Source organism: Puma concolor, chromosome A1 (assembly GCF_028749965.1).
Source record: "Puma concolor isolate L17-30 chromosome A1, mPumCon1.1.hap2, whole genome shotgun sequence".
Taxonomy (NCBI): Eukaryota; Metazoa; Chordata; class Mammalia; order Carnivora; family Felidae; genus Puma; species Puma concolor.
The window spans coordinates 150507721-150524251 of NC_141667.1; the positions used below are offsets into that span (position 1 = coordinate 150507721).

General features: G+C 54.0%; 1 protein-coding gene across 2 annotated transcripts in view; it reads left to right on the forward strand.

Annotated features, from left to right (window-relative positions):
* The window catches only part of SQSTM1 (sequestosome 1), a 25979-nt gene that overhangs the window by 8424 nt on the left and 1024 nt on the right, over positions 1 to 16531 (forward strand). The window contains exons 1-7 of one of the 2 annotated variants that reach the window (XM_086706393.1): positions 4736 to 5006; positions 6752 to 6847; positions 7350 to 7579; positions 7685 to 7826; positions 9461 to 9541; positions 15316 to 15527; positions 15716 to 15911. In XM_086706393.1, the coding sequence (XP_086562519.1) occupies positions 4790 to 5006; positions 6752 to 6847; positions 7350 to 7579; positions 7685 to 7826; positions 9461 to 9541; positions 15316 to 15527; positions 15716 to 15911 (1174 nt within the window). In that variant the 5' untranslated portion in view covers positions 4736 to 4789. Of the gene's footprint in view, positions 1 to 4735; positions 5007 to 6751; positions 6848 to 7349; positions 7580 to 7684; positions 7827 to 9460; positions 9542 to 15315; positions 15528 to 15715; positions 15912 to 16531 lie in introns of those variants that run through there. The other variant, XM_086706399.1, reaches the window with a different exon arrangement.

Consider the following 16531-nt stretch of genomic DNA (forward strand, 5'->3'; position numbering starts at 1 on the left):
CCCACAGGAGGGGGCTCCCTGGGACCCCTTTACACAGTGAGCCAGTGCTATTCCAAGGAGGACCCTGCGCTGTACCTGCTCCCTAGCATCACGGTTACAGCGATGTTGGACTATGTCCAGCACTCACACCACCCCCACGCACCCCACAAACAGTACCTGAGCTCCCCTACATGACAGGCACGGAGACACGGGCAGAGTGAAAGGGGTGCCCGCAGCCAGCCAGGCCTGCCAGAAAGAGGGGAGTTCTGGCTCAGGGCATGTGTGGCCCAGGGCAATGGGGTAAGTATCCCTGGACCAAGAGGAGAGGAGGGGCAGGGAAAGGGGGTGCAGACCTGGAGGTGAGGGCTGTCAGGGCACTGGGACTTTGGAGCACAAGAAAGCCCAATAAATTTCCAGAAGGGTTTTTTTTTCCCCCTAATTTATTTGAGAGAGAGCATGCGCACAAGAGACAGCATGAGTGCCTGCAAGTGGGGGAGGGGCAGAGAGCGAGGAGAGAGAGAATCCCAAGCAGGCTCTGCACTGCCAGCATGGGGCTCCATGTGGGACTTGAACTCACAAACCATGAGACCATGACCTGAGCTGAAGTTGGATGCTTAACCGACTGAGCCACCCAGGCATCCCTAACTTTTCTAGAAGGTTGTTGATGGGACTTGGGGGAGGGGCAAGTAGGGCCCTGAGCCAATGACCCCAAACTCCTGCACCTTTTCAGAAAACATAGCTCCCATCTAAGTGATCGTCTGCAAGGGTACGTGGTCTTGTCACAGCCCTCTGTCTCATCATGGCCCCCTCCCCCACACCTCTTGGCTTCTCCGTTGATTCTAGAACCATCCGCTGCCAGGATGGTCCTCTAGGGGCCCCCAACAGTGCTCACTCCAGGGGTAGGTCTGGACCAAGGATGGGAGAGTCCTGTGAGGGGTGGTGCCATTGAATCCCAGCCATGACCCTCGTCTGAGCCTCCATCCTGGCAGGTTCCACTTAATGAACAGCCTGAGGGGAACTGCAGTCACCTATATCAGACCACAGGATCTGCCGGGTGAAGTGGGCGTGCTCTCCCTGTTGCTGCAGGGATGGGGGGAACCAGTGTCCCTGCTGGCATGTCTGTGGGGCAAGGACCTGCTCAGTGCTAGGGGCCCAGGGACCCATACTTGAGAAAGGGCTGGCCAGAGGGCACCACCAGGGTGGGGTGAGGATGAGGTTGGGTCCAGCCTCCACCCAGGGGCAGTCTGTAGCTCCCTCTGGGGACCCCCCACCTTGGCCTGAGCTCTGGCTGCATGTTCCTTCCCTGCCAGGCATGTAGGACTGGGGTCTCAGCCAGAGAGGTCCCTGGTGCCACCCATGGGGCTTAGTGTTTCTGCCCAACTTGGGCACCGAGCTTTCCGGTATGTCTTTTACACACATGACCTGAATTAGGCGGTGGGCCGTCTTCTTTTTCTCATTCAGTTTTGGTGAGAGCTGTCTCCAGAGCCCACCACCCATGAGCGGCTCTGACAGACGTGGAGGGTGACCCTCAATGCTCCCTTCAGGACCCAAGTGTCCCGCCCCCCGGGGAATGCTGGGCAGGCGGCTGAGCCCAGAACCGCTGCTCCTGTCCTCCAGCAGCCATGTGCTCCCAGGTGCTAAGTTAGGCAACTTAGCATTACCTAACTCTCCCAACCGTGACTCTCCGTGGCATTATTCCATTTCCCCGATGACACTTACCTTGAGCCCTTTTTCTTTAGAAACACTCCCAGACCCACCCCATCCTCACCCTGTCATGGTGCCCCCACCTGCCCCTACACTCTTGGTTGGCCCATGCACTTTTGCAGGAAGGGTTAAATGTAGGTAATATTCAGTGTCTGGGGATTTTCCCAAGGGGTTGTTCAGGAAAGGCCTCATGGAGGAGGTGACAATTATGGAGAGGTTGGGTTGCAAGAGGAGGGAGGGAGGGTTCCAGGTAGGGGGAGGAAGGAGCCAGGGGAAAGTCACCAGGTGGAATGAGTTAGCATGGTTAGGAACCAAGGGTGTGTCTCTCCCTTGTGAGGGAGAACAGTGGAGCTCAGTGTGGGACTCTCACCCACGAACCACTCTATTCCTCCATGGACAAACTCAGTCCCTGGACCCAGTGCTGGGTTCTGGAGGGGTCTGATCCCCTGTGATCCTGGTTTCCTTCAGGTGACCTACAGCAGCCTGGCCTGAGTCCTGCGGTGGCCTTGTCTCTGGTTGCCCCAGCACCCCCTATAAGCTTGGCTCCACATCCCAAAGAAAATACAGGGAACTTCAGAAAACCATTGTCAAGGGATGGGGTTACTTCTTTAAGGGGGAGGAATAGGGGGGCGGAATTGAGGTGGTTACAACATCCCAGACAACAATAAACTAAACCAGATAACCTCCCAGCCACTCCTGCTTGTCCCCCAGAAAATCCTGACCCAGGTCTCTTCCGTGCTCCCCACACTTTCACCTCAACCCTGACTGTAGTCTCCTTCCTGACATCCCTACGCCCAGTGGACACCCCCAAAGGCAGCCAAACAACAGCTAGCAAAGCCTAGGGGCATTGCCTGGGAGCGGCCCCATTCTAGCCCCATTTCAAAGATGGGGAAACTGAGAGGCTTGTCATATGCCCAAAGATGGCAGGCCCAGTAGATAGTGGGTCTTCTGGCTCAGGTGCAAGTGGGGCATAGGGGAGGTCCCTGACACCCAAGAAGGGGAAAGACAGCAGATGTCAGGGGTCCAATGCCCCCTTCTGGTTGGCTCTGGTCTCCACGCTGCCAGCTCCCTGCCACCCTGGCCTCTCTGAGCTCTTGTGGCTCTGGGGGTCCTGCTCCCCACCCCTGCTTCCTGGCTGCTTGTTAAAATGTTGCTGAGATAGGTGGCAGCAGGGCGGGGATCCCCCTGTTATGACGGTGGTCATGGGACGCTGACTCACTGCTGGCCAGACCACCTGACCTCAACCGGCAGGCAGGCGAGAGGGCCCTGCCAGGGGGTTCCCCAGCTGCCGCCTTGTTTACTTCTCACTAGCCTTGGGGGAGGGCAGGGCAAGGGCCATGTTCAGCAGTAGGGCATCCTGGGAAGGTCACAGCTGGGACTCTCTAGAGCAGGGGGGGGGCGGGGCTCCAGGTTGGTTTCCCTGGGCCCCATTCCCTGCCACCCCCTTTTCACCTAAACTCCTCATCCCTCCTCTCAAACCACGGTCCCAAATGGGGCTGAACAGAGGAGAAAGCAAAGGAGGTTCTGCTGGCAGAATCTATTTCCGCTGCTTGTTTGGACAGGGGCCGCACCTTGAGCCCTTCCTGAAGGGCTTTCCTTCTGCGCCCCCACTTATTCAGATGAGGCTGCTGAAACCTGGGGGGAGGTGGGACGCTGGGCTCTTGGCTCAGCCTGTTCTGGGCTGCCAGGCTCCCAGGCTGCTGAGTCACCCCCATGGACACCTGTGGGCCCTGCAGCTTCTGCCCGACACCCCCTGACCCTGTCTGCGGGGCACTGGGGATTGGGTCAGTTTCCCAGGCTCCCAATAGGGATGCAGGAAGGGGTCTGAGAGGGTATATCCTCTCAAAAAAGGCTTCTTTGGCCTGGGCGGGGGTGTGAAGACTTGCCTAGTCTGGAACCCCTGGGGAGGACCAGGCACACCTGTGGACAGGTCCCTGCTCTGCTTCCAGGGGCAAACCGCCTTCACATCTGAGCCAAATCCACCCACCCTTCCCTTCTGGGTTTCCCATCCCTTGAGGTTTTACCTGCTCCCACAAACCACACCATGAGAGGACAGGATTTTGACTCAGCAGGTCTGACTTCTCACAGGACCTGACCTGGGAGATGACATGGGATGATCTACCCTTCCTGCCCACCTCCTTCCAAGACCCCCCCCCCCCCAACTTCCTCCAGACCTTGCGAACAGGTGGATTTTGTCACATGAAGCAGTGTTTCTTGGTTACTAGCTGGAGGGCTGTTGGTCTGACCCCTGGGGTGCCCGTGAGACCCACAGGCCTGAGGCCACACAGGCCCTTGGGGCACCACCTGCTGAACCGAGCTCTGCGCTGACAGGTGGGTGCCTGGCTGCCCATGGGGAGCGCCCTGGGCTGCAGTGAACCCGTAATGACTACCGAGGCTCCAGGAAGCCTTGGCTGACCCTCCGGCCAGGTGAGCGTGAGGAGACTCTGGGCTCAACCTTACCCTCTATTATATTGGGAGCTCCCTGATGCTCAGGCCTGAGCTGGGGGTATGTCCCTCAAGCCAGTAAGGGGCCGTCATAGGGGATGCTGGGGGCGGTGGAGCGGGCTGCCACCCGGGAAGCCGAGTGCTTCGGGAGGCTGTGAAGAATGCAGACTCGGGACAGAACCTAGGGGACTAGTTTGTTCTGGCCTGGGGCTTCCGGCCTCTGTGGGCCCCCTCCCGCTGCGCTGGGTATCCCCGGCGGCCTCCGTTCTGCTTTGCTGAGTCACCGCCCGGCCCAAGCCTGGGAGGGCTCTGGGGCGGGACCCCTTCGGGGTGCCTCCCCTCAGGTGAGGATGCCAGGGTCCCGGCCTAGATGTCGGAGTCCTAGGCCGGTCTCTTGGGGTGCGCTAAGGACATGAGGAGAGGTGTCGGCATTACGGGAGTACCGGAGACTGTGAGGGAACACTTGGGGGCGCGGGAGAAGATGGGGGAGCTTGCTGGAGGCCCAAGCAGGGCGGCGCGCGCTCGCCTGGGGGGCGGAGCGGGCCGCCGGGTCCCCGCCCCCAGGAGGCCGTCCTGGGCGGGGCTTCCCGCGTTCTCTACAAAAGCCGAGCGCTCTTTGCCGCTGCGGCCCAGCTCGTTTCCTCCTCACCAGCAAGCAGTGATGGCGTCGCTCACCGTCAAGGCCTACCTTCTGGGCAAGGAGGACGCGGCCCGTGAGATCCGCCGCTTCAGCTTCTGCTTCAGCCCAGAACCCGAGGCGGAGGCGGAGGCCGAGGCGGAGGTCGCGGCTGGGCCCGGACCCTGCGAACGGCTGCTGAGCCGGGTGGCCACGCTGTTCCCCGCGCTGCGGCCCGGAGGCTTCCAGACGCACTATCGCGGTGAGCGGGCCGGGTGCCCTCGGGCAGCTGCTTGGGGCCTTGACGCAGGCTTGCCGTGCGGGGCCGGGTGGCTGGCCCTTCTCGTCCGGCCTGGCGGAGCCTGCCGGGGTCTGCTCTGACCGCTGTCTGGGTGGGCGTCGAGTCGGCCTCGGGCGCACTTCTGGGCCCGGTGCTGCAAGGCTCTCTCGGTGGGTTTCAGGCCCGGGGGCGCAGGGCGCCGCCCCTCCCCCCGCCGTGACGTCGCAGATCTTGGCAAGGGCGCGTGGGGGCGTCCTAGCCGGCTCCGGGCGGGCACTCAGGTTACGCTGACATCCTGTGGCTGCCGAATCTGGGCTGGCTAGGGCCGGGTGGGGGTTCAGATAGGGCCCGGGAAGGGCCGGCCGGGGGCAGAAGTGAGACGGGAGAATGAGCGCGGGGGTGCGAGGGCTCAGGCAGGGCTGCCTGGCTGACGAGTGCGCACACTGTCCCCCTGGCAGTGGACAGAGGGCCAAAAGCAAAACATTCTTCAGAAGCGTCGGTGGAGGGACAGAAGCCCGGGAACCAGCTCAGTTTCTTGCTGCGCTGGTGTGACTGGTGGCTGCTGGTGGGTGGGGTGGGGAAGTGGTTGTGGCTGGGAGGGAGGCGGGCAGCCAAGGCCGGCCCCTGGGGAGGGGCAGCGCCGGGACCTCCTTTAGGAGTGCTGCCAGCTGGTCTGCCCGCTTCTGGATTGTTTTGTTTTGTTTTGTGATGACTTTATTGAGCTGTAATTCACTTACAATTCACCCACTTAACGTGCACAGTTTTGAGCGACTTGTGCAACTATCATCACAGTTTTCAGAACCTTTTCATCAAATTACAAAGGAAGTGTACCCTTTGACTCTCTTCCTGTTCTCCTCACCCCTAAGCAACCACTGATCTTTTTCTGTATGGAAGTCCTTATTCTGGACATTTCACATAAATCTGTACATGGAATCTGACCATTATGTATTCTTTGGTGACTGGCTTCTTAGCATAACATTTTCGAGGTTTACATGTGCTGTAGCATAGTTCAGTACTTAATTCCTTTTTGTGATGAATAGTCTCTCATTTTACGGACATACCACATTTTGTTTATGCATTCATTAGTTGATGGATATTTTGGTTAATCACCTTATGATATCCTGCCCCTGTTCTTGTGGTGGACGTTTCATCTGGTGGCCCACAGACCTGGCCCAGTCTGCATGGTGTAATGTACTGTGTGGTTTGGCCTACGTGGTGGGACTTGAACACCATTAGCTAAATCTAAGTGTAAAAATGCAAGAGTACGTACAGATACTTCAGCTTCATTGGAGCAGGAAGTAGGCAGACCTAAACCACAGGAGGTCCAAGGCCTTTGGAAGGGCTGGGCCCCTAGGAACCCATCACAGGTATGGATCTCCTGCAGTTGAAGATGGGTCTAAAGCGTGGTCGGAAGTGGACCGAGGCAGCACCTGTTTACAGGACAGCTGGCTTAAAGGCAGAGCAGGTGGCCAGCTGTCCCTACGAACACATGCTCTGTCTCCCGTGGGCGTCCACGGCCCATGTTGGGGTGCTTACCTTCCAGGCAGTGGGGAGTGAAAGGGCATTCTGACCTCTGGCCTCAGCCCTGCTGGCCCTTGGCTCACATAGGTGTGCCTCAGTTTCTAGGCCTGCAGGTGCCCCTTTAGGGTTGGCCTCAGCCCCTCTGAGCAGCTTGTGTTGGGCTGAGAAGCTCTGGGTGCTTACGTGCTGTCTTTTAAACAATCTAGATGAGGACGGAGACTTGGTTGCCTTTTCCAGCGACGAGGAGCTGACCATGGCAATGTCCTATGTGAAGGATGACATCTTCCGTATTTACATTAAAGGTAAAGGTCTGAAGCTGGGTGCTTCTTCTAAGTAAGGTCAGCTTGAGATTTTTGAGAAATCCCTTCAGAGTGGGAGGGGGAAAGAACCTGTGGGTTGAAACCAAGACTTAATCATCACTGTGCTTGGCCCGAGAAAGGAGTCTGTCCACCGCATGGGGTGGGGCCTGAGGATCTCTGGGTTCATTCTTGATTATGCCTAGACCAGGTGCCTTGGGCTGGGACAGCTTTGGGGGTGCTGTGGGGTTTATTGTAATATGGGGCAAGACCAAAGCTGTGTGGACACAGCTCCCTGCCACTTCTCGCTCGTCTGGGTAACCAGCAAAAGGACCAGGAACCTCCTGGCAGTTTCTCAGGTCCCTTTGTTACTGTCACTTGAACAGCTGAGTTCTGCAGGGACTCTGTCTGGAGAGTAGGGCTGGGGCCTGCTAACTGAAAGCCCTATGGTGGTGATGAACGGGAGACTTCTGGGGTCCCACCTCTCAGCTCTCTGCCCTTCCTGCAGAGAAGAAGGAGTGCCGGCGGGACCACCGCCCCCCGTGTGCTCAGGAGGCACCCCGCAGCATGGTGCACCCCAACGTGATCTGTGATGGTTGCAATGGGCCGGTGGTGGGGACCCGCTACAAATGCAGCGTCTGCCCGGACTATGACTTGTGTGCTGCCTGTGAGGGGAAGGGCTTGCACAGAGAGCACAACAAGCTTGTCTTCCCCACCACCTTTGGGCCCTTCTCCGAGGTGAGTAGGGCTTCCCTGAGGGCTGGGGTGGGCCTGGAGTGGGCCTGGGGCGGAGGGAGTCCCCTGACATGGTGTTGTGCCACCCCTCTGCTTGCTCCCCATCAGGGCTTCTCGCATAGCCGCTGGCTCCGGAAACTGAAACATGGGCACTTTGGGTGGCCCGGCTGGGAGATGGGCCCACCGGGGAATTGGAGCCCACGTCCCCCTCGTGCAGGGGATGCCCGCCCTAGCCCTGCGGCGGAGTCAGGTGAGGTTTGAGTCTGCCGGCTTCTGAAGGGTGAGATGGCAGGGCTGGTGGAGCCGGAGGGCCTTCCCCAAGTCCAGAGTCTGCTGCTGGGCCTGTGGCCCGGCAGACACTTCACAGCTGTTCATGGCATTTGATCCTAACAAAACCCTGCAAAGTGGGGGGACATTGTCTTCATTTCATAGCCGGAAAACTGAGGCACCTAAGTGCCCAAGGCCACTAACTCACGTGCACTGAATCTAGCCACGGCCCAGGCGTGATCAGCTGTAATCTTCCCCCAGCTTCTGCCTCACAATGCTGCCCTTCTGAGGTGGCCTTCACCTACAGGCAGGGAGGCCCTGAGAGCTCCCACACCTCTGTGATATGCCCGCTGCTGCTTTTGTGTTGGCTGCCAGCAAAATCAGCCAAATCTGCTCAAGGCTTTTATTTATTTATTTATTTACTTACTTAAAGTTTATATATTTATTTTGAGAGACAGCATGAGCTGGGGGGGGGTAGACGGGGCAGGGGAGAGAGAGAATGCCAAGCAGGATCCACGTGTCGGTGCAGAGCTTGATGCAGAGCTTGATGTGGGGCTCAGTCCCACGAAGCTGAGATCATGACCTGAGCTGAAATTAAGAGTCAGATGCTTAAGTGACTGAGCCCCCCCACTGCCCCCCTTTTTTTTAAAGTAAGGTCTACACCCAACATGCAGCTTGAACTCGACCCTGAGATCAAAAGTCCCATGCTGTACTGACTGAGCTATCCAGGTGCCTCTGCTCAAGTCTTTTTTTATTTTTTTCTTTCTCTTTTCCTTTTTTTTTTTTTTATTTTTTTATTTATTTTTTATTTATTTATTTTTCAACGTTTATTTATTTTTGGGACACAGAGAGACAGAGCATGAACGGGGGAGGGGCAGAGAGAGAGGGAGACACAGAATCGGAAACAGGCTCCAGGCTCTGAGCCATCAGCCCAGAGCCTGACGCGGGGCTCGAACTCCCGGACCGCGAGATCGTGACCTGGCTGGAGTCGGACGCTTAACCGACTGCGCCACCCAGGCGCCCCATCCTTTTTTTTTTTTAAATGTTTGGCTTATTTTGAGAGAGAGCAAGGGAGGGGCAGAGAGTCCCAAGTAAGCTCCACACTGGCAGCGCAGAGCCTGACATGGGGCTTGATCCTATGGGTCATGAGTTCGTGACCTGAGCCAAAACCAACCAAGAGTCAAACACTCAACCAGCTGAGGCACCCAGGCACCCACCCACACTTAAGTCTTTTTAAACACAATCACAAAGTTAACTTACATGTGGCTTGTGTTCTAGATTTTTGGATTTTGGTTTTATTCTGATTTTATTAACTGTCCTTCGATATACCTCATCCTTTGGAACAAAGATGGGGATGTTTGTTTGATTTTTGATGTGGTTTGAGCTAGAACGTGGTTCATTTTTTCTACTGCGTGTACTGAATCCCCCACAGGTTTCTGAGCACCAGGGTCACAAAGGGGCCGAGAGTGGGAGAGAGTGAGGGAGGGCTGCCAGGACAAGGCCCCTGGGGATAGAGGGGACCCATGATGAACTTGATAGGATTGCAACAGGTGTTCAAGTCACTGAGAAACATGCTTTGAATTAAACATCTTTGTTCTTGTTTTTTGCAAATCAAAGCTTCTGGCCCATCGGAGGACCCCAGCGTGAATTTCCTTAAGAACGTAGGGGAGAGTGTGGCAGCTGCCCTCAGCCCTCTGGGTAAGTAGCTGTCTTTGTCCTTTGACAGCAGTGTTTCGAGAACTAGTGGGTGGCTGTCTGGTGGCTTGCCCCTGGGACACTGTAGAGGAGTTGTCACTGCTGTGCCCTTGATACTGGTGAGCATCTGTTGGCTCACCTTGACCTTTGCCATGTGCTGCACCCCAGGTCACTCAGTTGAAATCCCTGACAAATTCTTGAGCTTTCCACGTGGTGTGAATTGGAAGCAGTGAGCGTGTGGTTGGGATAATCCCAAGAGGCTCAGCTGCAGGGCTGGCCTGTCAACTTCAGATAGTTCTTCCCACAAAGGGCACTCTGCACTTTCCCCGAACGTGAGTCTCAGGTTTACCCAAGGACTTAAGTGAGCAGTTAGCTGAGATGCTGTTTCTTTTTTTCTCCCCTCCCCCCCCCCCTTTTTTTTGCAACCCCAGCTTTTCTGGGTGCTTCCTTACGTGCCTGGCTTGTGCTCGAGCTGGGGAGCAGTGTGTGATAAGGAGTTCTGTGTGACACTGGATTTCACAGATGTGAGGTTTCTCCATGGGTGAACCACAGCGAGTACCTTCCTGGTGGTGTGACTGGCCCTAGGCTTTATCTATTTATTTTTGTAATTTTTTTTTAAGTTCATTTCGGAGAGTGTGCACACGCTGGTGAGTGGGGGACAGGCACAGAGAGAAAGAGAGAGAATCCCAAGCAGGCTCCCTGCAGCTAGCACAGAGTCTGATGTGGGGTTTGAACTCAGGAACTGTGAATCATGACCTGAGCTGAAGTCTGAGGTTTAACCGACTGAGCCACCCAGGTGCCCCTGGCCTGAGGCTTTAGAAGTTACCTTCTGCATCTGCTGGTCTTGATGTGGGGGCTTCCAGACAGGGCTTTGTGGCAGTGATAGCCCACTACAAAGGTGACAAGATTATAGTGGCTCCATAATCTCTGACTAGAAGTGCCCTGCTTTGTGACTGCAGTGGCAGGAAGTGCCCACACAGATGGTCTAGAAGTCATGTCCAGTGTCTGAAAGGATGCTGGTGGAAGGGGAGGCATGACTGCCCTCACCTCCAGTGTGAGAGCACCCCAGCTCCCACTCCTTCAGCCCAGAACGCAGCTTTGCGGCAGCAGTGATGTCCTGGCATTGCTGCCCATCAACACCTCAGGCCGCATACTGTTTTTGTACTGGAGTTTCAGGCACTTGAGGGAGAGAAAAGAACTAATGTTGTTAATGCTTTATAAGGGGCATCAAATCAAGAGATAAGCTAGTGCTAAACCCCAGCTGCCACTTACTTACAACGTGGTGTTGAGAGTGTGAAGGCACTGGGTATTTTGAGAGATGGTCCTCCAAAGGCTGGGATTTAGGGGCACGGGAAGCTTCTTTTTGGAAGACAGTTAATGGGCAGTGGTTCTCTAGGCTGGCTGAGCATCAGAATCACCAACACGGGTTTTTGGGGTATAGATTTTGTTGTATGGGAATGTTACTAAAAGGACTCTGAAGAACAAAGTCCTTCACTAAAAAGAACGAACAAGACAAGCCGGCGAGTCCTAAAGCCAAGTTTAGGTTCAGGTAGGGAACTTTGGAACAGTGTAGAGTCTCAGGTCCACTTTTTTGATTCTGGTAAATGGGTCTTGGGTAGGGCCTGGGGTCTGTTTTGAAGGCTTCCCAGGCCACTCTGGGTCACACTTGCTGTCCATCCGGAGACCCATCTGAGCTTGTGGCATGTTTCAGACCTTGACCTGGGTGCCCCACTCAAGACATCTGGGAATAATTTTGGCAGTGCCCAGGTGTTTTGGGATAAGGGTAAAGGCCCTTTTTAAGTCTTTCAAAGTGGGTGGAGTTGCTTTCTACAGCTAGGGAGGAGCCTAGAGCTCTACAAAACAAGTAAAGTTTCAGTAAATATGCCTTTGAGTAATTTCAGTCCCAGAGAGCCACTTGAGGAATTGATTAAGCTCTGGTGTTGTAGGTATCTTCCTTTCTCATGAGTACCTGATGGCTAGGATGACTCATACTGCCAATGGCCGAGAAGGGACTGTTCCCAGAGCTGGGGCCCAGGGACAGCAGTTAATACCTCCCAGAGGGCGGTCTATGTGCAGTGACTCAGCGGCTTTAAAGTAAAACTCCAAGGCCTTTTTTGGTAGGTGCCATGAGAACCAGCTGAGCAGGTCCACCGCTGAGTCCCAGGACTGTTCCTGGCCTGAGTTTGCAGTCCCTGACGTCCAGGACTTGAGAAAACCCTTCCCCACACAGAGGCTTTGGGGGAAGCAGGGCACAGACTGTGGTACATATTGTAAGCCCCTAAGTGTCAGGTTATCATCAGTTGGAGAACCTGGCTTCTAGAATCTCTCGTTCATTGACAGAAGTCCCATCGTTCATCCATAGAGAAAAGTGAGAGTATGTGGGTGTTCATTGTACTGTTCCAAATTTTCTGTTTGTTGGAACCTTTCATGATGAAATATTGGAGGATAGTAGGGTAAAAACAGCTTAACTATGGCAGATGGGGGGGTGGGTATTGGTAGCTAAGCCTGTCTTTATCTCTGTTTGGTCCTCAAACTCTACCAAAATAACAGTAAAGGGATGTTTACAACATGGTGAAAAAATGATAGGGGACAAGATGAGGTGACATCAAACTTTGGAAGGTGGGAAATGGATGGAGGGTAGTAACCAACAGTGGAGGCATCAGAAGCCCGCATCCTGCACAGGAATACTGGTGAGAGGCAAGATGGCCTCTCAGGGTCCAGGAGAGGCCAAGGAGCAGTTAAGACCACTGTTCCGGGATCACGTAGAGATCACTGGCTGGTCAGCCAGATGGTGGCCCTTGCCAACCCATGCACAAGACCTGATGTTTAATTGCTGGACCCAGGGAAGCTTTAGCCTTAAGGACACTATTACCTTACCCTGCCCTGTGTCCACAGCCTGGAATTGGGCACCATGAATGAGCAGTGGGTCTCTAGCAGGCGCTAGGGAGTCCCTGCTCAGGGGAGGCCGAGCATGCTGGAGCAGAGTTCCGCAGCTCTGCTGCCTAGGATCCTGATGCCTGGCCATACACCCAGTCACCCTGCAGAGGGAAATGAATGATGGCCCTGGCCCCACAGGGAGTGCCTCACTAGGATCGACTGCCATGGATCACCAACCATTTGGGAAAATCTCAGCACATGGACAAGAAGGAACTTGGGAAAGGACATTACAGGAAAAAGAATGTTAACATCCTCAGTGACATACAAAAATATATTTCTATCCTTGAAAAAAGAATAGGATACCATAAAATGACAACAGATTTCCCAAGGAACTTGGGAAAGGACATTACAGGAAAAAGAATGTTAACATCCTCAGTGAGATACAAAAATATATTTCTATCCTTGAAAAAAGAATAGGATACCATAAAATGACAACAGATTAAAAAAAATTTTTTTTAATGTTTATTTTTGAGAGAGAGAGAGCTTGCGTGTGAGCAAGGAAGAGGCAGAGGGAGACAGGATACGAGGTGGACTCCACACCGACAGCAGAGAGTCCGACATGGGGCTTGAACTTCCAAACCGTGAGATCATGATCTGAGTCAAAGACAGACTGAGCCACCAGGTGCGCTCCAAGATAAGAACAGATAAGAATGTTCTTAGAATCCAGAAGAAAAATAACAAAGACCTCAGAAGGGGGCTTGGATTTTCAGGTCATTTTGAGGAAATATTCCAGAAGCAAAACAAATAGAGATGAGAAGAGGGAAAAAGTGAGAAGATTTGAGGATTGATCCTGGAGGCCCAGTATAGGATGAATAATAGAAATGCTAGAAAGAACAGACAAAACCGAAGGAAGGAAATGAGCAAAGAATGTAAGAGCATCTCAGCACTAAGGACATTAACCTCTGGGTTGAAGGGGACCCCAGTTGTCTTGGACAATGACCAAAAACCCCACACCAGAGCTTATTGCCTGGTTTCAGAGCCCTTTGGATAAAGGGAGGCTCTGGAAATGCTCCAGGTTATCCTAAAAACTGGAGAGTTCAAAGAGCCAGCACTGGAAGCTGGAATACCATGGAACAACCAGTGACCTCAAAAGCCTGAGCTGAAATGGTTTTTCAACCAAGAGAGCTACCCCCACCTGATTGTCAAGTGTGAGGGCAGAACAAAGTTGTTTTCAGGTATGCAAGGTCTTAGTCATCTTCCTTGGCTCCGACCCTCCCCCAACCCAACAAAATGAAGACATAAACACAGAACGAGGAAGGTGCTCAAAATACGGGACCCAAAACATGAGCAAGATGGGGAGGCGTCAGGTGGGAGAGGAGAGGCAGGTGCAGCATAGCTGTGCCTCTGGCCCAGGGAGCTGCCAGCATGGGGCAGTGCCGGGGGTGGTGCTAGAGGGATGGTTTCCAGGGAAAAACTGGACTTGCAGGGGTATCTGGCACTTAACACAGGTAGAAAATTCCATAGAGCTGTTGGCAGAATACGGAGAGAGTCAGCAAATGAGAAAAGTGAGTGTCATTAATGTTGCAAAAGGAAAAAAGAAAAAAAAAAAAAACTACAAGGAAATAAGTTCAGTATTTGGGCTGGGAAAGAACAATATTTATATAGTGGCATTAATATAAACACAGTGTTGTCAATGAAAGTTTTGAAAGCATAGGGGAAGGGGAGGTAAGTGGATCTAGAATAAGAAGCCAACAAGGAAGAGCAGTATGGATTGAAAGCTGTCTTTTGGGAGTGGGCAGGCTGTGGTGGGGGACAGGGAGTCTTTGAGATAGCCTTTAGGAGCTGACTCTAAGCCGTGGCGTGTCATCCTTTGATAAATTAGTTAGAAACACAGCCTGGCGTCTGGGTAGCTGTCAGTTAAGTGTCTGACTCAGGTCGTGATCTCATGGTTCGTGAGATCGAGCCCTACACCAGGCTCTGTGTTGACAGCATGGAGCCTGCTTAGATTCTATCTCTCTCTCCCTGCCTCTCTCCCACTCAACGCTCTCTCAAAAATAAACATTAGGGCACTGGGTGGCTCAGTAGGTTAAGCGTCTGACTTTGGCTCAGGTCATGATCTCATGGTTGTTGAGTTTGAGCCCCACATCGGGCTTGCTGCTCTCTGTGCAGAGTTCGCTTCAGATCCTCTGCCCATCTGTCTCTGCCCTTCCTGCTGGTGTGTTGTCACTCTTCTCTCAAAAACAAACTTAAAAAAGAGCACCAGGGACCACCTTCCGGGTCCTCAGTGAGCATGTGCCCGTGTGAGAGACCAGAGGAGACCTGCTGGCCTGTGCTTCCAGCCTCACAAAGTTAAGCAGGATTCTAGCATTTACTCTGGTTTTCACATCACCAGGCCCCACACACAAGTGTGATGCTTCATGTGGTCCTCAGCGCTGTGGCTGGGACAGCCTGGCCACCTGGGGGTTTGGCTCCCCATTCCTAGGGCTTGGCCCTGCCTGCCGTACAGCTGCTGCCCACACATTTAGGGAAAGACAAGATCTCTTTATGGGGTTTCTGGCTCCAAAGCTGATCTGGGATGTTAGCGGAGATTAAAGTTCCATAAGTTGGAAGAAGAGAAAGGTCCAATGAGGTGGACAAGTCAGCAGAGTTTTTCTAGAAGCCAGGATATTGGGAGCAGTCAGCCCTTGGGATCTTGAAGATAAAGAGATGACCATCCATTTGCCTGGTCCTGCTCTGTCTGTGTGACTGGAGCGTAGCAGATCCCACTCTGTCCTGACCCGTGACGCTCAGGGGGACTGAACATGGAAGGGCTCTGTAAGCTCGTGAGCCCCACACACTGTCACATCAGGGAGGCCCTGTGAAGGCCTCACTGGTTTTTATTTCCTCCTCGGCCTCTCTAGGCATTGAAGTGGATATTGACGTGGAACATGGAGGGAAGAGAAGCCGCCTCACGCCCGTCTCTCCGGGCAGCTCCAGCACGGAGGAGAAGTGTAGCTCTCAGCCGAGCAGTTGCTCTTCTGACCCCAGCAAACCGGACGGGGACACGGAGGGTGCCGCGCGGTCTCTGGCAGAGCAGATGGACAAGATAGCTCTAGAGCCGGGGCAGCCTGAGGCAAGTCTCCCCCTCCAGAGGCCACAGCCACTGCCTGGTGCTTACATGGCTGGCTGATGGCCTTTCTGTTACAGTTCAGTCTGTGAGCCCTCTGCTAGAACTTTCCTTGCCCTTTGTCCACACCTGCCTCTCCCAGGAACTGGGGCTGCGGGCGGGTCCTTGTGTGCTCATGACTGCTTCTGTTCCAGGAACAGATGGAGTCTGATAACTGTTCAGGAGGGGACGAGGACTGGACTCATTTATCTTCAAAAGAAGTAGACCCATCTACAGGTGAACTCCAGTCTCTACAGATGCCCGAGTCCGAAGGGCCAGCCTCCCTAGACTCTTCTCAGGAAGGGCCCACAGGGCTGAAGGAGGCCGCGGTGTACCCACATCTGCCCCCAGGCAAGTGATTTCAAACAGTTTTATATTTCTATCTTTATCCTTCAGAGCATCTAGTCCCCTCCCTTTAGCTTCCAGACCCAGAGTCATGAAGGCTGTGGGATTTCACGGCTCTGGCACCGCCACGTGCCCCTAGAAGTGGATTCAAAGTCCACCTTCCATTTCCCTGAGGGAAATGTCGATCACAGAGCTCCTACAGGAGCCGGGAAGGCCGACCTGTGGAGGGTGGTGTGCCTGGCGGTAGGGCCACGTGAGGACTGCGCAGCCCCGGGTGCATTGAGTAGGAAAGGCAGCTGACCTATTGCTTTGGTTCGTTATGGTCACGAGACGACAATGTTTGAAATGGTAAAACAGGTGAAAACCCGGCTGTGGGCCAGATTTGTATGTATGTTCTCTGCCTCAGGGCAGGGGGCAGCAACCTATAGCTTTTGGGACAAGAGTGAGTTTTTCATTTTTACCATGGTTGGAAAAAAATCAAGATATGAAAACTAGATGAAATTAAAATGGCAGTGTCCAGAATAGAAGTTTTACTGGAGCACAGCCGTGCCTGTCTGTTGACACAGCGTCTGGCTGTTTTATGCTGTAATGGCAGAACTGAGTAGTTGTGAGAAACCATATAGCCT